At 42.9% G+C, this 24,135-nt stretch overlaps 1 protein-coding gene across 2 annotated transcripts in view; it reads left to right on the top strand.

Annotated features, from left to right (window-relative positions):
- Positions 1 to 24,135, top strand: part of RGS6 (regulator of G-protein signaling 6) — a 745,464-nt gene that overhangs the window by 652,704 nt on the left and 68,625 nt on the right. For both annotated transcript variants that reach the window (XM_006884721.1, XM_006884720.1), the window contains exons 11-12: positions 332 to 393; positions 15,585 to 15,695. In XM_006884721.1, coding sequence (XP_006884783.1) covers positions 332 to 393; positions 15,585 to 15,695 — 173 coding nt within the window. The remainder of the gene's footprint in view (positions 1 to 331; positions 394 to 15,584; positions 15,696 to 24,135) is intronic.

The following is a 24,135-nucleotide window of genomic DNA, read 5'->3' as shown; positions in this document are numbered from 1 at the left end:
ATATTTATCATATGAATATCACCTGTCCAGGCTGTTGCCAAGCTTCATACAGTATTTTCCACCTTTAGGTTTGCAATCACTTTAAGGAATTAAGACTTCAATTACCTATGGTACAGACCACAAATGTGTATGTGATCAAAGGCTTAGTAGCAAACCTACAGTGTTGTAAGAATTTCCAAAAGGGTTAAGGGGTGCAAGCTGGCTGATTGGAGAAACCTTCTCAAAGGACATATTTGGATCATAGTTGGAAGATAGGATTCTTGTCCATGGAATAAGAGGGTGGGAAGCTCTTGGTTTTGCTCTAACACTTTATTCTCTCTTTTTTTCACAGATAGCATTTTTGAATGCACAAATCGACAGACATTGTTTAAAAATGTCCAAAGTAGCTGAAAGGTATGTTGTCTCTCCCTCACATTACTGATTTCTGCTGCTCTAAAAAAAAGAGAGAAATATTGCAAGGCTGTGCTTAACAGGCATGTGTGCCAGTCCAACAAGCCCCAACTGTAATTGTTCCTTAAACTGATGGGCAGAAATCATGGGCTTAAGGTAAAAGACCTCTGAGTGATGTCAAGAAATATCTTCTAGCTAAAATATTCAGAAGATTCAAAGGACCTTGTCATTCAGGGAGGAATGTTCTGGAAAGCTACATGATACACTTCTGCCCACAGCTTCTTGGTTAATTCAAATGGAATTGCTCCCTTTTCAGCCATAAAATGCCCAGATTCACTTTACTGGGGGGGGAAGAAGAAATTACGTGTACCCTTTGAGGTGCTTGGCCACCCAAAAGGGGGTGAGGGAGATAGGAACATTAAGAAGTGTTCTGACTTCACACCCCATCAACCACTGAACTACATCGAATCAACTGGAAAGAAAATATTTGCCTCTTCCAGCCTCTCTCCCACAGGGGCGTCTGTGCCACAGTCTGCACCCATGGCTGGTTCTGCTCAGTTAACTTGTGGGACACTCAGTCTTATCAACAAAATGGCCCGTTTCTGAACTTCCCGGTGAAGAGGGGGGACCACCTGGGGACTCTTTATGGGCTGGGGGAAAAATTGCCAGCATCTGAAGGAATCCTACACTTAAGTTGGGCCTTAGTATTTATTGAGCCTCAGCGTAAACTGGGTACTTTAAGCTTGGTCGGCTCTCATAATGGGGAGGGGATACCTGGTTATGTGATGAACCCAGAAGCCTTTCTATCCAGGTCCCTGAGTTGATTCACATATTCTTTCTAGATAAATGGCAACAGGTTGTTGTTGTTGTCATCATTAGGTGCAAGAGAGTTGAGTACAACCAATAACAACCCTATGAACAACGGATCTGAGCCCTGTCCTGTCCTGTGCCATCCTCACAATTTCCAACACACTTGAGACCATTGCTGTAGCCACTGTGTCAGTCCATTTGGTTGAGGGTCTTCCTCTCTTTCACCGACGCTCCACCTTTCTAAGCATGATGTCCTTTCATTCCTCCTCCCCCCCGACACACACACGGATTGAGGCCACCAGAAACTCTGCTCCCAAACCAAAAGCCTGTGTTACCACTCTGCCTTCAGAGGACATTACTCATAAGGGTTTTGAGGGCTTATTTCAGACGGGAGCTCTGATGGCCTAGTGGGTAAGGAGTTACACTGCCAACTCAAAGGCAGGCAGTTCAAATCGGCCAACTGCTCCATAGGAGAAAGATGGGCAGTCTGTCTCCTCGTGTGTGATTTAGTCTCTGAAAACTTGCAGAGCGTCACTTAGTAATTTGTTCCAACTCTGTAGCCGTGAGGGCTATTTCAGAAGTAGATGGCCAGCCTCGTTTCTTAATCTGTCTGTGGCGGAGAACTCCACTAAAGCCTGTCCACTCTGAGTGACCTTGCTGGTATTTGAACCACTGATGGATAGCTTCCAGCATCACAGCAGTGCATAGTGTAGCAAACTGACAGAGGAATGATGGTCGAGCATGGTGGCTGGGTTTCAGCGTGGTGAAGGTGGGCTGATGGTGCACGGCAGGGCAAGGTCTCAATTTGCTGTTCACAGGATCACTATGGACTGTAGTCAACTCAGCTGCACCTAACAGCAACTCCAGAGAACATCTTGGATTTGAGCCTTTCAGTCCTAGCACTATTGACAATTTAGCCTGGATATTTTTTATTGTGAAGGCTGCTAGGTGGTGTTTAGTGTCATCTGGGGCCTCTACCCATGATATAGGGAGCTCTGGTAGCCTAGTGCTGCAATCCTAAAGGCAAGAAGTTCAAATGCACCAGCTGCTCTGCAGAAGGATGGGCAATCTCCTCCAGTGTGATTAAACTGCCAACTGCCTCTGAAAACCTGCTGGAGGGTCAGCTATGGACACAACAACCACACCCCCACACAGACACCCTGTCCCGTGAGTTGCTCCTCCCTCAGTGTAAACTGACAACCTCCCTCGTGCGTAAAAGTCATCCCCTGCTGCCAATCATCGGTATTCCTAATTTTCCTTCATGCAAATGCTTTGGGAGGATGGTGATGATGGGAGGGAAGTTTACACTTTCCATACCACCTGATGCAAAGTTGGCATTTTTAGCTGAATGTAGGCTACAGAGCTACCCCAAACCTCCATTCTCTTACTGTGGGCCTTCTAGCTAGAGTGCTGGGCTCTGAACGTGCGTTTAGATTTCATCATCGTTGCTCTGGAGTTCTTGGGTGGTGCAAAGGGTCAACACCCTTGGCTGCTGACCACAAGCTTGGAGGTTGGAGGCCACATGGAGGTGCTTAGGAAGGAAGGCCTGGCAATCTACTCCCAAAAAGTCAGCCACAGGAAACCCTCTGGAGTGTAGTTCTACTCTGACCTGCCTGGAATGACCTGAGCAGGAACAGGAATCAACTCAAGGGGTGTGAGTGGTGCATTGCAGTTACCTGGAAGCTAAGTCGCTCCGAGTCACCTCAGTTCTTTTGGTGCCTTAATTTGAGAAGACACGCAAGTTTCTTTCTCTAGGAAATAGGGACAGCAGTGGCATGCCTGACATACGGTGAAGGCCAGAGCTAATGAATGAGGCTAATGCCCGGCCTCTGAGGAGTGCATGAGTGGTCACAAGGCCTTGAGTCCTAAAACACAGTATATGTGGAAGCTTCTCTCCTTCAGTTAATTGCTGAGGTCCATTGGGTCTGCACGTGGTAGTCTGAGAGACACATTACCAACGATGATTCGCCAGTGATTCGGGTCCATGGTTCTAGGTTACAGGCAAGAAACTTGCACCTTGAATGACCTGCAGGTAGACTGGATTCACATGGTCTCTGAGGATCCAGGGAGGCCATTAGTCACTATTGAGACTGACCTGACAGCTCACATCGAAAGGAACTTCCAGCTTAGTCTTACCTTTGGGGCATGGAGAACACTATCAGGCAGGTCTACAGGATGCAGATGTGCTGACACCAAGAAAAGGAGAAAGCCCAGGGGAGGTAGGGAAGCCTGGCAGGTCTCGCTGTTTGTTTACATGCTGTCAGGAACGGGCCCCCACCTGGCACCCTCTAATTATGCTTGTCAGCTAATCACACTGAAAGGATTATTCCAGCCTGCTAGTCCTCCCTCCCAGGCACAAAGCTCTCTGGATTCTCCACCCAGCAAGAGCTAGGATTTATTCCAAGTGACAATACCTGGCAACTTTTCAATGGGACACAAAGGTTTTTCATTAGAGCCCCAAGGAAATGCCCAGATAGAGCGGAGGAGAAGCAGGTGTTGGCAGAAGATAAAGCAGCCATGAGTGTGGGCTGCCAGGTGCTCTGCCAGAGACAGGGAGGTGGCCCTGGTGGTTGCCCAGCGGCAAGTTCCCCTCAGGTGGACACACCCGCCCAGGGCTGACTTCCTGAGTCTGCTCCAGGTGATAATGGTACCCAGGTGATAACGGAGCTCAGTGCCTGAGGAAAAGTTTCCATGATTTTCACATAGTTCTGAGAACTGCCATGGAGAGAATGCAAGGGCTGGTGACTGTAAAGCTCTACTTCCAAACAGGAATGGGGCAGGGTTAGGTCAAAGGATGTGGATGGGCCTGGACAGCAGGGGCCTGGGTGGGGGGGGGAGTAGAAGGGGGGTGGGAATAAGGAAGCTTTACAAATTCAAGGTGCAGAACAGTGAAGGGGTAGATCCAGGGCTAACCACAGGGTTGGAATCCATCCTGCCTTAGCCGTTTTCTCACTCTGTGATCTTGAACAATTTACTTTTCCTCCCTTCCTCTGTTTCTGCCTCTTCAAAGCGGAAGCAGCAGTCGGCCTTAACTCATGGGGTCAGTGACTTAATCTGAAGCTTGGTGCGTAGTATGCATGCAATGACTGTGAGTGATTATTACTACTTCTCAGTGTGATGCTTAATGGTGCTTTGGAAAGAAACAGAATTCCAGGGCAGGAGATGGAATGAACTGAGTGTCTGGTGCTCAGAGAAATAAACAAGGGGCAGGTCATTGAGGGAGGCAGGCCCTGTGGGCCACAGTCTAATGCTTATATGTCTGGCTCACCTTCTCTCCTCTGCTCGGTCTCCCACACAGGACCCTGCAGACTGGCTCTGCCAGTCCACACACTATGTCTCTCTTCTACCTCCTCACAGGGGCACCACTAACCTGGCCTCTTTAGGGACGAAGGTGTCCCATGAAGACATGGATGCTTCTGCATAGATTTTTATTCCCTCCCTCAGGTCACCCCTGTTTCAAATATTGTGTCTATTGTCCCTATGATTATGCAAATGCTCCTGAAATGCCAGCATCATGGCACCAAAGCTATATTTCCTAGGCTGCCTTTTGCACCTGGAAGTGGTACAAAAGCCCGTCTGAGAACATGACCCAATGTTTTGCTTTAGGAAACTAGGACATTGACGTGTGCAGTGAATTTTCCAGATAAATAACATCACCTTAAGCTTCTTAAGCTTAACTATTTTAAGTAAAAAGTATTTCCTAGAGTTCACGTCCTTGCCTTCTTAAAGAAGGAGCACTACATTTGAGCTCATTGTTCTGCATAGTTCAAGGTCAAGATTCTTGAACTGTGTTTGAAAACCCTATCTGTAATCTGGATCCTAAATTTTGCCACAAACTGGCCCCTCTCCTTAATGGCCCTAAGTCAATAAGTTCTCTGAGTCTCCATGTCTGCTTTTCAGTTTGATTTGGGGTTGTTCCCTATCAACATGCTTTTCCCTAGTAGCATTTCTCCTCCTCTTTAAACAATTCCATCTCTAATTTGCAACAGACCAGGTGTATCAATTAGCTATTGCTGCATAGCGAACAAGTCAATGCTCAGTACCTTAACACAAGGCACATCGACTGTTGCTTATTTGCCGTAGGCTCAGTCAGCCCCTTCCCTGTGTGTGAGGCTGGAGTGTGGGCAGGAAGCTCTACGAATTTTAGGGAAGCTCTCTCACTTGCTTGGCTTCAGAAGGTATCTGTGTTGACCAACTGTGTTTGCACTCAACTGCTTACCTAAAGGTTAACAGTTTGAGCCCACCCAGCAGCTCTACAGTAGAAAGACCTGGTGATATGCTTCCATAAAGATTGTTGGTGTTGTTGTTATGAGCCCCCGAGTCACCTGTGACTCATAGTGACCCTATATACAATAGCTCTGAAGTCTGCCCTGTCCTGATTCAGTCTCACTGACTCTGACACACCTACCCCCGCATTACCCCAGTTACTGCATCAAACATGTCATCTGGGGTCTTCCTCTCTTGTGCTGTCCCTCCACCCAGGATGGGAGGAAACCCCCATCCAAGTTCTACTCAATAACACATGGGGTTACAGTGACTGGGAGCTGACTCAACAATAAGCTTGAGTTTTAGTTTGGCTACAAGCAGGATTGATTTGTGCAATGCAATCAAAAACCATATTTATCACATTGGGCAAAAGAGCAAGGACGTTAGCTTAAAGACTAAGGTGTCTTTGATGTAATTTTCAGTTGCTTCATATGCATGTGAAGTTCAGACAATAAATAAAGAACAAAGAACTGATGTCTCTGAATTATGGTGTTGGCAAAGAATATTGGCTGTAACTTGGACTGGAAAGAGAGCAAAGACATCTGTGTTGAAGAAGTGCAGCCAGAATACCTCTAAAGGCAAGAGTGGTGAGACTTTGTTGCACATACTTTGGGCCTATCATCAGGAGGAGTCAGAGCTTGGGAAAGGAGGTCATGATTGGAAAAGCAGAGGATCAGCAAAGGAGAGGAAGACTTTGGACAAGAAGATAACAGTGTAGATTATGAGGCGGGCTCAGGGTCAAGTGTGGTTTGGATCTGTTGTGCACAGGGACCCTTGGTGTCTGAGTTGACTCAACAGCACGGAAAGTCAGCAGCAGCACTGACTAGTTACAGGATAGTCCGAGTTGGGCTCCCCATCACAGTCTCCTATACTCTAGCAGACTAGTGTGGTCTTGTCCACAGGAGGATAGCAGAACTCCCTCAGAGAAAGCAATACTATGTGGCATTGAAAAACAAGGAAATCATAAACTATTACACAAAATGGGTGACCCTGAAGGACATTATGCTGAGTGAAATATCTCAGTCACAAAAAGATGAATACTGCATAATGCCACTGTTATTAAAGAGGATTAACACAGGGGTTGAAAGGAGACTGAGAAAGATAGAATAAATAATGTATTCTGCATTGAAGCAGATGAGGGACAGATCTGTTTAAAAGGGATATGTGATTAGGTATTATTGTCATGACAGGAGTCCAGAACGAAGGCTGCATAGTGGAGTAGACTTGGAGGGAGGGAGTGAATGACAATGAAAGAATTTTTTCTTTTACTTTTCAAAAAGAAAAGCAAACTGGGAGGTGGGGTGGGCTGGGAGAAAAGTGCAACAGTGAATGAATGGAAATCCAAAGTCTCTGTAAGCTTTCATTAAAATCAGTTTAAAATTTTTTAAAAAAAAAAGCAATGCAGTACTTGTAGAGACATGGAATTGGCACTCTGTCACTTCTGCCTCTTACCGGCCAAAGGATTTCGTAAGAGCAGCCCAGAGTGAGCAGTTGACATCAAGTTGACTATAACTCACAGTGACCCACATCTGTCAAAGGAGGACTGTGCTCCGCAGGGTTTCCGATGGCAAGTTTTTCAGAAGTAGATCACCAAGCCTTTCTTCCGAGGTGCCTGTTAATGATCTGTAACCTCCAGCATGTCAATTTAGCTGCCAAGCTGTGTGTACCGTCTCAGGACACCTGCTCAGATTCCAGGGTTATGGATCTTCCATATCAAAGAATCAAAAAAACAAGTTCACTAGCCTAAAGCACAAAAATAAAGAGTCATCTCAATGAAGTGTGTTCTTTTGAGAAAAAGAAACTTGGGGCAAGGTTTAATCTGCAGACTGTGGAGGTACTTAATGATCAAAGAATGGAGAGGAATCCATGTCTTTGAATTGTGATGTTGGTGAAAAGTATTCAATATTTCCCAGACTGCCAAAAGAACAAAGAAATCTGTCTTGGAGGAAATGCAGTCAAGATGCTTCTTAGAAGCATGCTGTGAGGAGAGGCCTGTCCTTGGGAAAAGAGAGCACGGTGGTAGAGGGTCGGCAAAAGAGAGGAGCCTCAGTGCGTTTGATCGACCAACGACTGCAACAGTGGCCTTGACCATGTTGGAAATGTGAGGATGGCACAGTATATGGCAAGATCTGCTGTTCAGAGGGTCCTTACAAGTCATGGTCAATTGGACAGTATCTAACAACAATCCCCACTTACTTTCTCCTGCCTTTCTTTTTTTTTCTACCCAAGCCTTGTAAGCAGTGGACAAACTGACTTTGACAGTCTAAGAATCTATATGTTTCATTTCCAAATTGTCTGGAAAGTCTCTGTTTTGTTACAGTTCCCTCGGGAATTGTGTGGCTGTTCCGAGTCCTGCCACAGTCCACACCGTTATCTCGCCACACTGTCCTCACACACAAAGATCAAGTCATTTAATTTTCTACCAGCCTCTCTGCTTCGCTCATCCTCACCATATTATTAGGAGCCATTTGGGTGTCACAGCTGACTGCCGAATTGATTTTTTTAAGCATCATCTTGCTTGCTCATCTCTGAGATTGCCGCTCCTCCTTGAAATTGGATGCTGGTTCCTCCTCTGCCTCCTGACCCTCAGAGCTCATGAAATGTAATTAATGAAATGAGATAAGACAGCAAGGGACTGGATACCCTAAGGGTCTATTAAAAGCCTGCTAGGGTGATAGAAGTTGGTGAACTTAATGTCTAACGATAGCTTTGGGGGAAGAAAAGAAATGGGGTCACAGAGGGTCATTATAACTTGGCTTTTATGCGATTCTGGACACTGTGGGGGCAGGGTGGCGGTCTCTCTGCTTTTCCTTTTTAACAGCCTTTCTTAAAGGGCAAAATGGGGGGAAGAGAGAGAAGAGGAATCAGAGGCAACAGTCTAGCCGGGTTGAAGTGGAGAGAGAGAAAGCACCATGCAGCTCTAGTGGCCTATTCCGTAAGGAGCTACACTGCAAGCCCAAAGGCAACACATCCCTCTACTGTTCAAATGCTCCAGCAACTCTGAAGGAGAAAGATGCACAGTCTCGTCTCATGGGCTTTACAGCCTCGGAAACTCAAGTGAGCATCAGCTATAAGTTAGTTTCAACTTGACAGCAATGAGGATTCCCCCCTCCCCCATTGTCTGGCCTGGCATACAATCATCTTTCTGTGGAACTAAATGCACCTTCATGCTCCCTCCTCATCTGAAGCTGCTCTATTGGGTGTATTTTCTTTAGGTAATCTGCAATTGAAAGAGGTCTTTGTGTTTTCTCTCACATCCACTTTCTCCAAAAGGAAAAATAAAAATTCTTATGTTAGTTATCAGGAGAATGGAATTTTCTCTTTTCCTCTCTGCATTCTGGCTGGCTTTTTGTTCTCTGTTCTAATCAATCTCCCCATCTTTTCAGTATCATACTTGAGAAAGTGCATGTATCCAAGAGAAGGGTGCACACATATTCCCCTCTTTATCTACTTAGCACTTTCATTGTCCAGATTTCTTTCCCATTTAGAGGTCTTTGGCCCATTTTTATTATATTTCCAAAGTAGGCCTGAAGCTTCGTCTGACATACTTTGGTCATGTTGTAAGGAGGGACCAGTCCTTGGAGAGGGACATCATGCTTGGGAGGGTGGAGGGACAGCGCAGGAGGGGAAGACCCTCTATGAGGTGGGTTGCTTTCATCACTGGGGTGATGGGGAGAGGCGTGTCAGAGACAATGAGGTTGGCAAGGGCTAGAAAAGGGTTTAGGGCTGTTGTACTTAGGATCGCTATGAGTTACAAGCAACTGGACGGCACATAACAACAAACAACAAGGCCTAATTAAAGGTTGTTGTTATCATTGTTAAATCCACTTTCAATTGATTTTTCAATTCAATGATGAGCCCATGTGGACAGAGAAGAACTTCCCCATAAGGTTTTCTGGGCTGTCACCCTTACAGAGCAGATCGCCAGGTCTTTCTCCCGTAGAGTCTCTCTTGTACACACATCCCTACGCACATCACCTTATTGTGGAGTTGGAAGTGACTCATAGCTGACCCTCCAGCAGGTTTTCAGAAACTGTAAATTGCAAGGGAGCTGGTAGATTTGAACCATCTGCCTTTGAGTTGGAAGTACAATTCCTTACCTAGTAGGCCACCAGAGCTCCCTTGGGAACCCTATGCTGTTGTGAGCTCTTGAGTGGGAGCTGACCCACTGTGGTTTTCAGAGACTATAAATTGTTCAGGAAGAGATTGTCCATCATCTCCCACATACCTTTAGTTGGCAGTCCAGCCTTTACCACTAGGCTGCCAGAACTCCCTGGAGACCCTGTAAGCCAGTACTGATCTATCCTAGAAAGGCAGTATCAACCCAACCGCAATACATTTTCAGTTAGGAATGCTTAACTGTTGTGTCCCATAATGCTTTAAGCCCTGTGCCTTGTTTCCCTTACATCATAGTTTTGCATAGCTGTAAGCCAGATGGCAGTTCCTTTTCAATGGAGTTCAGCGATGCCAGTGTCTCTCCATCATCTCCCCACCGGCTCTATAAACAAATCACACATATTTACTTACTTACTCTTGGAATTCCTTCCTAGGCTCCCACTTACATCCATGATGGACAACACTCTTCTTGCCCCAGCTCACCTGGCAGACTTTTCTGCCTCCCTCTGTACAGCGTGTGGGGAGATCTGGTGGTGTCGTCTGTAGAGCGCTGGCTGCTGAAGGCCACACCTCCAGCCACTCCAACAGAGAAGGGATAGGCAATCTCCCATTCCATTTACAGCCTTTGAAATCCCCCTGGAGAGTCAGCTATGAGTCTCTTTCAAGTCAACAGCAATGAGAGAGAGACAGAGAGAGAATGAATACAATTAGTAGCAAAGGTATTCAAGAAATTTCGAGATACTTTAAAAAGTGAAAACAGATTCTGTGTGAGCGCTTCCGGAAGGATTGCAGCGTAGTCTCCAGACACCTTGATTTTAGCTTGGATTTCTTTCTCTTCAGTTTCTTCTGCTTATTAAATGCTGAGCATACTCTTGTCTTAGTTTTCTAACTCCAAGTCTTTGCAAATTTCTTTATAATACTTCAGTCTCCTCAAACTGCTCTTTGAAATCTTCTTTTACCGCATCAGCTCTTCCTTTAACTTCTCTACATTCTAGAGCAAGTTTCTAAGTCTCTTCTGACATTAACGTTGGTCTTTCTTCCCCCCTTTTATTTTTGCTTTTTTTAATCATTAATTTATTATTGTTATTACTATTAATAATAATTTTAATGAAAATGTACAGAGATTTTGGATTTCCATTCATTCACTGTTGCACTTTTCTCCCTGCCCACCCCTCCCCTCCAGTTCACTCTTCTCTTTGAAATGTAAAAGAAAATTTTTTTTTCATTGTTATACAGTCCCTCCCCCCAAGTCCACTCCACTATGTAGCCTTCTTTCTGGACTCCTGTCATGATAATAATACCTATTCACATATCCCTTTTAAACAGGTCTGTCCCTCATCTGTTTCAATGCAGTATACATAATTTATCCTATCTTTCTCACTCTCCACCCAACCCCTATGTCAGTCCTGTTATGCTGAGTGAAATATCTCAGGCACAAAAGGACAAATACTGCATAGTACCCCTCTTTTTAATGACCTTTTGCTGTCTTCACATGTACTATCCTTGATGTCATCTGACAATTCATTTAGTCTTTGGTCATTAGTGTTCTCTCGAGATGTTCTCTAAACTTAAGTGGTACGTACTGAAGGTTGTACTTTGGCTGTCCTTGAAAGTTTCCATTTTCTTCAGCTTCACCTTGATCTTATATATGAGCAACTGATGATCTATTCTGTAGCTATCCCCTGGCTTTGTTGTGGTTGATAATACTGAGATCTTCATGTCTACACAGATGTAGTCTATGTAGTTGATTACTTGATTATTCTATCTCAGGAGATAGAATATCTCAGTCAGATGAGCTGGCATAGTGACTGTGGCAAAGGGCTTGGGTGTGTCAGAGATGGTGAGCATGGCACAGGATAGGACAGGGCTCACACTGGATGTCCGTAGGGTTGCTATGAGTCTTACGGCACTAACAACAAAAACAGCAGTCTGACAAGATACACATGTGTAGGGGGTTTTTTTTTAAGAAAAAAAATATTTTAACTTATTAAATCCATTTGTGACCATGGATCATATGGTGCCCACCTGCCTCTTTCACTGCTAGGGTTTAATGGGAAGCTCTTATCCCACTTTTAGTGGGTATTGTTATCTGGTAAGTGCCTATATAACTGCGTGAATCTGAATAAATGGACCTTATCTCAGGAACCCCAGCGGAGATTGCTTGGGCTGTATGTGCTTCATAAATTATCTCAAAATCTATCTTATTTAAACATTTTCTCCTTCAGTTCAAAACATTCTTCATTACTGAAAACACATGATTTCAGCAAAAAAATTCAAAGCAAAAAATAATTGTTTCAAAAGGTTCAAATGAAACATAGAATGAATTCCCTTCAAAATATGAGAAACAAGCACAAGATATGTAAAAAAGGGGCAATGGAAGTATGGTTCAAAATTGTTGTTGTTATGTGCCATCGAGTCATTTGCGACTCATAGTGACCCTATGTACAACAGCCCTAAACCCTGCTCTATCCTGTGCCAATCACATTGCCTCTGACACACCCATCTAGGAATGTATCCTGTCTCCATACCATTCCAGTCTGCATGCAGAACAGATCATTTGGGAGGCTCAACTTTATGAGGAGGAATGAATTGGAGGAAGACTCATCAACTACCTGCATTATTCAGATGACACAACATTGCTTGCTGAAACTGGGGAGGACATGAAGCATTTGCTGCAGAAGGCCAGGGACTGTAGTCTTCAATATGAATTGAAGCTCAACGTCAAGAAAACAAAGATTCTCACTACTGGGCTAATTGGAAGCATCATGGTAGATGGAGAAGAGATTGAGACTGTTAACAATTTCAGCTTGCTCAGTTCTGCAAGCAACACTCTTGGCACCAGCCCTGAAGAAATCAAAAGACAAATTACATTAGGAAAATCTGCTGTCAGAGACCTTGCCAGAGTAATAAAGAGCACCATCATCAGATTAGAGACTAAGGTGTGGCTTTGCAATTATTTGCTATACATCAGAGAGCCAGGCAATGACCAATGATAACAGAAGAATTGGCACCTTTGAGTTGTGGTGCTAGAGAAGAGTATTCATGGAGTGCCGAGAAAACTAACAGGTCTCTCTTAGAGAGGGTGAAACCAAGCTTTTCTTTGGAAGCAAGGATTTTGAAGCTCTGTCTTATATAATTTGGGCATGTGGCCAGAAGGGAACCAGTCCTTAGAGAAGGACATCATGCTTGGAAGGGTGGAAGGACAGCACAGGAGAGGAAGACCCTGGATGAGATGGGTTGGCACGGTAACTGGGGTAATGGGAGTAGGTGTGTCAGAGACAGTGAGATTGGCTCAAAACAGAGCCGAGTTCAGAGCTTTGGGTACGGGGTCACTGTGAGTCAGAGTCAGCTAAGCAGCACAGAACAACAACAACACAATGAACACAATCAGCAAAGCCTATGGTAAAATTTCAAAGCACAACATCAATAAAGAAAAAATTCTTAGATTCCAGAAAGAAAAGAAACAGAGCAAAAGAATAAGAATAAAAATTAAAATGAGCAAAGAGTATTAGAACAGTAAGAGAGGATGATTCAAAGAGAGCAGTGCATTCAAACATCTGAACGAAAATGTTTCTTTATCTGGAGCTCTATAACCAGCAATGTTAATCAAGTGTGAACATGAAATAAAAACACTTTGAGACCTTCACAAACTGCAAGTATTTACTTTTTATTCACATTTTCTTGGGAAATTAATGAAGGATGTGTCCCAGCACAACCAAAGAGTAAAACCAAGAAATAGGCACAAAATCTAGCAAACAAGACTCCAACAGAGTAGCAAAACAAATCCCAAAATGATGATTTTGCATCTAGCCTAGAGAGCAAGTAAGCCAGAGTAGAAGGAACTTTATAGAGACTTTGGAGAAGTAGGTCTCAGAAGACCGGGAGTCAGAACTGACAGGCTATCTGATGGATTTCAGGTGTGGAAAAATTCTTGGTAGATGTCTAATAGTCCTATCAGAACACTTGAACAAATTAGTACAGTATTTTTGAACCCTGTTAATTTAACAAAAAATGCTCGATAACTGTATTTGGAAGATCATGGGAGGAAATGTGTATGTTGAGGGGCAGATGGAACCTAGTGAGTAGAAAGTTAAATGCTTGCCTATAATTCATAGATAAAGCACAGTTATAGAACTATACCACTTAAACATATAAAGAAACATGCCAGAAGAAATTGTTAAAAAGGTAGGAAGAGGTTGTGAGAAGGGATAGTAGGAGAAGTCCATTGGTTTTGTGAGTTTCTTTTTGTATTGTGTATGTCTAATCGTGGTAGTGATGGTGGTGGTGGTAGTGGTGGTGGTGGTGGTAGAGGTGGTGGTGGTGGTAGAGGTGGTGGTGGTGGTGGTGTGTACCAATGAGTTGGAACTGACCCATGGCTGAGCTCCCAGCATGTATTCAGAGGCAGTTATTACGCAGGAGGCGATTTCCCATCCTTCTCCTGCATAGCAGCTGGTGGATTTGAACTACATACCTTTGGAATTGCAGCATTCTTTCTTACCACTAGGCCACCCACGCTCCCTCTCATCCCTTGTTGTTGTTGTTGTTGTTATGCGCCGTCAAATCGCCTGCAACTCATAGCGACCCTATGTACAATAACCCTAAACCCTATTTTATCCTGTACCAATCTTATTGTCTCTGACACACCTGTCTCCATTACCCCAGTCACTGAATCAATCCATCTCATCAAGGGTCTTCTCTCCTGTACTGTCCCTCCACTCTCCCAAGCATGACGTCCCTCTCTAAGGACAGATCTGTCCTTGCAACATGTCCAAAGTATGTCAAATGAAGCTTCAGAATCCTTGCCTCCAAGGAGCAGCCTGGTTTAACCCTGTCCAGGATAAACCTGTTCATTCTCCCAGCAGTGCTATTTAATATTTTATTTTATTCTTTTTTTTTTTTTGGTCAGGAGGTTAAATGAAAATTGCTTTAAAATGGGTTTGTGCCCATTTAAGTTAAAACTAAGTTATTTTTCAGAATCCTACATATAATATGTTAACTCCCTATGATCTGTCAGAATTTAAGTCTTTTTCGTAAGAAAGCCAATTGGGAGATACTGGGCTGGCAGCCTGACAGAACTAATTTAACTCCCATTGGAGTGTCCTAGATGCCAATAGATCCATGATTTATATGGGAAGACAATACCCAGGAACTGCCAAGAGAACTAACTGATATGTCTTGAAGAAGGTAGGTACAGCCAGAGTGCTTGTTGGAGGCAAAGATGACAAAGCTTCTTCTCACTTTGGACATATTACTAAGAGAGGTGACTCCTTAGAGAGGAACTTCATGCTTGGAAAGGTGGAGGGAGGCCCTCACCCAGGTGGATTGACACAGTGACTGCAGCCATGGGCTCCAGTGTGTCAGAGATTGTGGTGAGTTCAGCAGAGGATAGGACAGGGTTCAGGTCTGTTGTTCGTAGGGTCACTATGAGTCATACTTGACTCGACAGCACTAAACAACAACAAAAACAACATCAGAAAGGTAGATGTCTCCAGGTGCTTCAAAGTACTCCAGGTTGAGCACACAGCTGCTAATTGAAAGGTTGGCAGTTCAAGTCCACCGATAGATGCCTTGGAAGAAAGACATCTGGTAAAAATCATCTTTAAAAATTCAGCCATTTTAGAATTCTGTGTAGCACAGTTCCACTCTGACACACACTGGGTTCCACTGAGTTAGAATCCAGAGAAAGCATCTTGTCCTTTTAACAGTGAGATTACCATAGCCAGGGAAATAGAAGTGCACCAAGGCTCAGGTCAAGAGGTGAGTGAGAGCGAAGATACAGAATGCAACTGTGTATACTATGACTGCAACAATGCATAAATGGTAGATATGTTCACAGTGAAGGAAACATACACAAATAAGAACAATGGTCAGATGTGGACTGGAGATGATATTTCCCTCCTTTTTACTCAGAATTCTGTGAAGATGATTGTATGTTTGCATGTAATAAATGCTACGACTTCCACAGGAAATTGATGATGTCCTTTGCCTCTTCCCTCTTGCAGTTTAATTGCTTACACGGAACAGTATGTGGAATACGACCCTTTGATAACACCAGCTGAGCCTTCCAATCCCTGGATCAGTGATGACATCGCTTTATGGGACATAGAGATGAGGTAAAATATGTAAAGGTCTGAGGAGGGAAGGAGTAGAGGAAGAAATGCATGCAAGCAAGAGATTATCTTCACTTAACTCTCTTTCTCTTGGAGGGATTTCTGGGTTGTATAATGATAAAGACTCCAGAGGCCAATTGAAGAGAAGAAAGAGGTATCTATGACCTTCCCCCAAAATGCCAGCCACTGGAAACCCTGTGGAGCACAGTTCTACCCAGATACATCATGATTTGGCATTGACTCAATAATGATTGGTTTGGTTTGGCTTGGTTTTTATTAAAATAGAAGCAACCTTTCAACTGTCTTATGCTTACTCGTGGGCTGCTATTGCCTTTTAACTTTGGTTTGTGCTTGGAATTCCTTCTGACCACTCTCCAGTCCTTTTGCTGTCCTGGTAACTGAGACCATTGCTCACCATTTCCTGGTTCTGAATGCCAGAGGGAATGCTCTATTGACTCAAAGTTTGTTGTTTTTTGTTTTGGGTTTGTTTGGTGTTTTTTTTTTCCATACTAGATAGTACTGAACCTCAGTAATAGCTGGTATTTGCTGTGCTGACTGCACCACCCAGGAAGTGTCTCACCTTAGATCCTCATGACAGGGAAACATTTTCACTCTCCTCATTTCACAGATAAGAAAACTGAAGCACATGGGAGTGAGTGAAATTCCCCAGGGCCACAAAGGTAGGATTGGAATGAAGGCAGAAAACTCCAAAGCGGTGATTTTCCTTTCTTGTCTTCTGGAGTAACTAGCGGCAATCATTTTATCCAGTAGTTTCTTCCCTGTGAGGGAAGCTGGTGTGTGTTTACTTAACTGCAGAACCACAGCAGAGAGGGACTTGCACCATTTTCAGAACTGCTGGAAAAAACACATAGACAAGTCTGGTGTAGTGATGCTTTGCATTCTCTACCCCTCAGCCGGGGGACTTCTTTTTTCTTCTCTCTTTTTCTCACACATGTTCACTCACTCACACAACTCCTGCTCTCACCCTGGCTTTATCTTCTGCTCTTTTTATGGCTTATTTTCCTGAAATGGAAAGATCTTCTTTAAAAAGTAATAAAAAATGCATGCTTGAGTCTAAGTAAGAGACTCAAACTATTCAGAAGCACATAAAGAAGACATTCTCTCTTCCTTCAACCAGTTTCGTTTTCCCTTTACAGTTTAATGCCATGCTCCCAAACTATGCCAGGATACCCTAGATACAACAAGAGAGCTCACAGGGTTGTCACAGGGTAGTTTAAATATTTGAGGAACATGCAGTAAGAATTGCCCTGTGTCAGTCATAGACAGTTCCACAGTAATTGTAGGAAACTTCAGCACGCCACTTTAGATGAAGGACAGAATAACTAGAAAACAAACAACTCAACAAAGATATAGAAGACCTAAGTGACATAATCAGTCAATTTCATTTCATAGCCACATACAGAATACTCCACCAAACATTTGTAAACTAAACATTCTTTACCAACTTGCATAGATCGTTTTCCAGAATAGACTACATTTTGGACCACAAAGCAAACCTTAATACAACCCAAAAAATACAAAGCATTTTCTCTGATCACAAAATGATAAAATAGAAATCAGTAACAGGAAAAGTAAGGGAAAACACTGAACAACATTTTCTTTAAAACCACAGAGTAATAGAAGAAATCAAAGATTTTTTTTTTTAATTCCTAGAATCAAACAACGATGAAAATACAGCATACCAAAACCTTTGGGACACAGCAGAAACAATACTCAGAGGTCAATTTATAGCAACCCACATACCAAAAAGAAAAAGACAAAATCAAAATATTTTCTCTACAGTGTTAACAAACACAGCAGGACAGGGGGGAAAGGCCTGAATTCACCAAGATAAAGGAAATGATAAAATTCTTTATAGTATGTAGAGTATAGATTGCATAGAGACAGCAACTTCTGACCTCTATTCCACAAGGGGAAGCTTTCCTCATCAACAACATGTACAGTACAAAACTAATTCCTGTGAAATCAGACAAGAGGCCATACTCCTGCACCTGCTTCTGCTAACTTTAACACCAACCCTGGCCTCACATGCCTCTACTGCTGGATCTGAATCTGTTGCAATGGCCAAACAGATCTCACAGAACCACACTCACATTTATGAAATGTATTAGGGAAGTGAACAGATTACAATTCAGATTGGCAACAGGATAAAATTCCTTAGCCAGGACTGTTTCTCAAGCATATTTGCAGGACCTTGGACCTTCAGCTTTAAAATTTAGGTCAGTGTTACAAAACTCTTTTAGTCCTGCCAATTACTGCTTTTCCCACCATCACACTTGCCACTCATCCTCCTCAAAATGTAGGTAAAGGCCCTGGCTCTTGTTCTATGGAGCAGGAGTCCAGAGTCATCTCTGTCTCACATTGATCTCTAGTTTTTCACTATGCCTTTGACTCCTGGTCTGACTGGTGCGGGAGTCTCTAGCCCTGAAAGATACCAAATGTATTTTCTATGTCTCTTTGCTTTCTGGTAGTGAGGTTCTCATCTTTTGCTGCTAATTCTAATCAGTTTAAACCTAGTGGGATGAGAAAGCTGACCAATACTATCATGAGCCATTTATACATACCCTGTATCATGATTCTGCTCAGCCAGGTGGTAAAAGTCAAAGCCAATGGCTAACAAAGCCATTTTAAACAACAAACCCTTCTATACTACAGGTGGCTACTAGGAGGGGGAGAGATGAAAAATTGCTAACTAGAAAAAAGAAATATGTTAATGGTGACAAGAAAGGCCATGCACTAAATGAGGGAAGTGAACACAACATGATTAAGGCAAAGGAAAATACTGAGAAGAATGAAAGAATAAGAAGGCAACCACAGTAATTGTTCTACCACTCATCTGTTCGTTTTCCATACTGTGGTGCCTATGAGTTGCTATAGTGCTGGAAACCATGACACTGGTATTTCAAACACCAACAGGTTCACACACAGTAGACAAATTCCAGCAGTGTTTAAAGTCTAAGAGATTAGCAAACAGGACTGGCCATCACTTCAGAAACAACCAGCCAATAAAAACCTTATGAATAAAAAAAAACCAAACTCAAACTTTATGAAGAACAGTAGATTGTTATCTGATGGAGTTCTGGAAGATGAGTGTATCAGGCTGGAAGGCACTCAATATTTTCATAAAAGGGCTTCTTTTTCTAGTGAATCTAAGATAAAATACTTGATAAAGCAGAGGGTCAGTAAAAACTAGGAAGACACAACACAATAGATTGATACACTGACTACAAGAGTAGACTCAAGCACAGTAGTGATTGTAAAGATGGTACAGGAGTGGACATTGTTTAATTCTATTGTAAATAGGGTCCTATGAATCAGAACTGGCTAAACTGGCTAAAACAACACAGTAATTACAGTAACAGAGACAATCCTGCAACAATAGTGTTAACTAGTAATAATTTACTTATGGCTATATAGGTAGATGCTGCTGCTGTTATGTGCCATCGAGTCAGAACCAGCTGATAGCTGACCCTTCAGCATGTTTTCAGAGGAGCTAAACTGCAAGGGAGGAAATTGTCCATGTTTCTTGAAGCAGCTAGTGGATTCGAACCATATGCCTTTGAATTGGCCAGTAAGCCACCAGAGCTTCCGGTATAGGTAAATAAGTGTGCTAAAGAGATGTGGTAGTATGTAAGGGAGCACCTCAACCTGCAGACATATATGTATTTATATGTCTATGATTGTAGACAATAGAACATACAAAGGGCAAAATCATTGCAACTTCTCAGATATAACCAAACACCTCATAGAACAAAGTTTTTGATACTTGGAGGCAAAGGGTCATAGACTCAAGGAACAGCTATGTCAATAGATAAAACATAATTCAAAAAGACTTTGTTATGCATTCTGCTTTGGTGAATAGTATTTGGAGTCTTAAAAATTTACCATTGGCTATCTAAGATACAACCATTGCTCTCTTCTGGTCTAGACAAAGAACAATGATGAAAACCAAAGACTCAAGGGAACAATTAGTCCAAAGGACCCATGGATCAAATGATCCACAGCCTGTATGACTCTGAAACCAATAGGATTAGAAGGTGCCCAGCTATCACTACCAGCTTCTCTAACTGAGATCAAAACAGAGGGTCCAGTGTTAAAATGTAAAATGAAAAGTCAAACTCACAAATGCAAAAAAGAATGCAAGACTTTATAGTCTGACGGAGACTGGAGCAACCCTCAAAACTATGACCCTAAAACTCCCTTCTAACCTTTCAACCAAATAGTAGGCAGCTCCATATAATAAAAATTAATTCTTGAGAATAACAAGATTAAAAGCAAAAGATAAGAAGGCAAGAAGGATTAGAAATCTGGCCAAAAGAACAAGAGACCAAAGGCAGAAATGGGGAGAGTACTGGGGGAAGGGGAACAGGGAAGAAAATGTGCAACAATGAATGAATGGAAATCCAAGTTTATTATAAACTTACAATAAAACCTCAATTAAAATTAAAAAAAAAAGAAATGGGGAGAATACTGACACATTATGGGACATTATGTTCCAATGTCATGGACACTATGTACAAACTGGAATGGAAAACTAATTTATTCTGTGAATGTTCATCTGAAGCACAGTTTTTTAAATGAAAAGAAAATTAATATCTAAAATAGGTAAATGCATAGAGACAAAAGCAGGTGGTGATTGTTTGTAGGTGCTGTCAAGTAGACTACAGCTCATAGCAACCCTCTGAACCACAGAGCCAAACCTTGCTCCATGCTGCACTGTCCTCAGATCTCGGCATGCTTGAGCCCATTGTTACAGACACCGTGTCAATCATCTTGCTAAAGGGCTTCCTCTCTTTTCCTGACCCTCCACCTTTCCCACCTTGATGTATTTTTCCAAGGGCTGCTCCCTCCTGACAACATGCCCAAAGTATGTGAGACAGACTTTCAGCAGTCTTGCCTCTAAGGAGGACCCTAGTTGCACCTCTTTCAAAACAGGTGTTCTTTTGGCAAGCTATGGGATATTCTGCAACATTATAATTTAAAGGCATAGATTCTTCTGTCATCATTTTTGTTTGAGATATTGAAAAACTTTTGGAAATGCAAAGCAGTAACAGTAGCAAAACATAGTGGATTTAATCAATGTCACTGCATTATGAGAAGGGCCTGAAGTGCTTGCTGCAGAAGGTCAAGTACTGCAGCCTTCAATATGAATTGAAGCTCAACATCAAGAAGACAAAGATTCTCACCACTGGGCTGACTGGCAGCATCATGATGGTGAAAAGATTGAGATTGTTAACACCTTTCATTTGCTTAGCTCCACAATCAAAACTCTTGGTACCAGCAGCCAGGAAAGAAAAAGATGAATTGTTTTGGGAGAGTCTGCTGTCAGGGACCTGTATAGAGTACTGAAGAGCAATGATGTCAGTCTGAAGACTAAGGTGCACCTGATCCAGGCTGTAGCATTTGCAATTACATGCTATGCATCAGAAAGCTGGACAATGACTAGGGTTGATAAGGAGAATTGATGCCTTTGAGCTATGTTGTGGTGCTGGAGAAGAGTACTGGATATACCTGGGGCTGCTAGGAGAACAAATAGGTTCATCCTAGAGAGGGTGAAACCAGGCTCCTCCATGGAGGCAAGGATTCTGAAGTTCCATCTGACATACTTTGGGCATATTACGAGGAGGGACCAGTCCTTGGAGAGGGATATCATGCTTGGAAGGCTTAAAGGTCAGATAAAGACCATCAGTAAGATGATAGGACACAATGAGATTGAATATATCAGAGATAGAATGAAACAGGATAGGACGGATACATTTATTTACAGAATCACTATGAGTCATAACAACGCTCTATAGTACATAACAACAACCCATGGTTTTCTTTCCAAATTGGACTTACAATTACTTTACCATCTACACCAGTGTCTAGCATACAATAGGCACCCAGAAAAGATAGGTGAGATGGGCAGGTAGAAGAATTACTGTTTCTTTGGTCATTTTGTTGGCCTTTGGGAAAGGATGAATCTCCTTTACCATGATAAAGCTTGACGTTCCTTTCTAGTTCTTGAAAATCAGCAATTATGTAATAGTTTAATAAATGTGGTGGATGCTGGTTTATCCTAACTTTTGAGAATTTGTATCCCTAAGAAAATATTATCTATTTCTATACTTAGTGCTCTGGTTGAGGTTTTACTATAATCTTAATACTTGTACTGTTGTTGTTGTTATGTGCTGTTATGTCATTTGTGACTCATAGCGACCCTATGTACAACAGCCCTAAACCCTGCTCTATCCTGTGCCAATTGCACTGCCTCTGACACACCCATCCCGATTACCCCAGTAACTGAATCAATCCATCTCATAGAGGGTCTTCCCCTCTTGTGCTGTCTCTCCACCCTCCCAAGCATGATGTGCCTCTCCAAGGACCTGTCCTTCCTTACAACATGTCCAAAGTATGTCAGACAAAGCCTCAGAATCCTTGCCTCCAAGGAGTAGCCTGGTTTAACCCTCTCCAGGATGAATCTGTTTGTTTTCTTGGCAGTCTATGGTACATTCTTATAATACTTGTACTAGATATTGTAATATATTGAGTAGTATACTACCAAAAGTGAAATCCCCGGATGTGACCTTATTATGAGAGGTCTGCATAGGCAAGATAAACCATACTGGATTGGGGTGACCCTTAATCAAGTGGCTGGTGTCCCACGTGAAGACACAGAGAAGCACAGGAAAAAGGCCATGCAATGCCGGAGGCAGAGATGCCGTGGTGCAACTGAAAGTCATCACTGACTGAACCCCAGGGATTGTCTGCAGCTGTCAGAAGCTAGAAGATAGGCCTGAGACAGATATTTTCAAGAACCTCCAAAGGGCTCTTCTGAAAGACTTCTAAGCCACACCTTGAGTTCTGACTTCTGGCCTTCTGAACTATGAAAGAATATTTTTCTGTGGTTTTAAACACATACTTGGTGATAATTTGTGGCTATAAACCTAGGAAACTAAGACAATGCCCAAACTAAGACAACAGTCTCTCCACCTAAGAGCAGGATCAAGTTATTTCGATGCGAGTAAAAAATGAAGAGGGGGTGGTGAGGCCCTTTTTCTTCTTCCAGTGAAACATTTCTACTCACACACGGGCTGGCAGTGGTGTTGGGAAATTGTCTTTGAAGAAGCAGAGTCTGGGATCAGTGCCAACATCACACTTCAGCCCAGAGATAGTCCCTGTCCAAGGCTGGAGACAGCCAATAGGATCATTAAATGCCTTACTTCCTTTTTCAGTTTCTGTTTGTGTAGCAAGTAGTATGTATCAGGAACCTTCTACGAACTATGTTCTGAATCAGATCTCCTGAGGTACAAATGTAGTAAGGTAAATAGAGCAAGCTACCTTGCTAGCTGACACCTGAATTCCTCTTTGTTTGGCAAATGACATTAATGAGCCACCCGGGGCAGAAAGTAAGGCCCTGAGGGCAGAGGCATTGGCAGAGGCTCAAACCAGAGAGGGGAAGGCTGTGCTGCGCTATATGAGCAACTGAAAAGAATTTATTTTGTTTCCGAGAAAGAATAGCTAACGGTCATGAAAAACCAGAGAGAGAAGCTAGAAAATGGTAGAACTCAGGGTGTGAGATCAGGAAAATCCCTGCCTCTCAGGTGTAAATCTTTATAAGAGGAGCTGATTCATCTTTCTCCTGCACAGCCACTCGATTCAAACCACTAACCTTTAGGTTAACGGTCTGACACATTATGCACTATACCACCAGGGCCCCTTCCCATAAAGGTATCATCCTGGAGGTGGGGCAGTTCTACTGTGTCCTATAGGGTTTGGGTTTTTTTTTTTCTTTTAATATTTTTAAAGTGTGTGTGTGTGTGTGTGTGTGTGTGTGTACCGTCAAATCAGATCTGACTGGTACAGGAGGAGATTGCCCCTCCTTCTCCAACAGAGCATCTGGTGGAGTCAACCCGTGCACCTCTGGGATTACAGTGCAGCTTCTTGCCACTAAGCCACCAGAGCTCCCTGTCCTGTAGGGTTTTGATGAGTTGAAGTTGACTTGAGAGCATGCAACAATCACTACAAAGTGACCAAGAATTTTTTTTTTCTCAAAAGCAAGAATGTTGGCTGTGTGGTTGTTAAATTGTGTACTTCTGGGTGGTACAATATGGTCCCCTTCGCAAGACCCTCAGTTAAGTCAAGGGGCTCACACTCTAAGACATTTCATGTGAAGCAAGGGTATTGGGTTTTGTTTTTAGAAAATAGACCTAAGATGTATGGAAAATAAAGGCCAAGTGAGAAAGCAGGGACTAGAAGGACGTAAGTCTCTTGAGCGGTGACATTCATCTGTGTGTCCTGGGCAAACTGCTTAACCTCACTAAGCTTTAGGTTTTTTACATAATGATCGAATTTTGCACAATCAATGACTTATTCATAGCAAATACATTTTTAAGAGGCATAAACGCAGGTTATATACCTGGATTTCACCTGATGGCAT

The sequence above is a fragment of the Elephantulus edwardii genome, unplaced genomic scaffold, assembly GCF_000299155.1.
Source record: "Elephantulus edwardii isolate Elephantulus edwardi_28Jun2011 unplaced genomic scaffold, EleEdw1.0 scaffold00037, whole genome shotgun sequence".
In the NCBI taxonomy this organism is placed as follows: Eukaryota; Metazoa; Chordata; class Mammalia; order Macroscelidea; family Macroscelididae; genus Elephantulus; species Elephantulus edwardii.
This window is presented reverse-complemented; position numbering and strand designations above follow the sequence as displayed.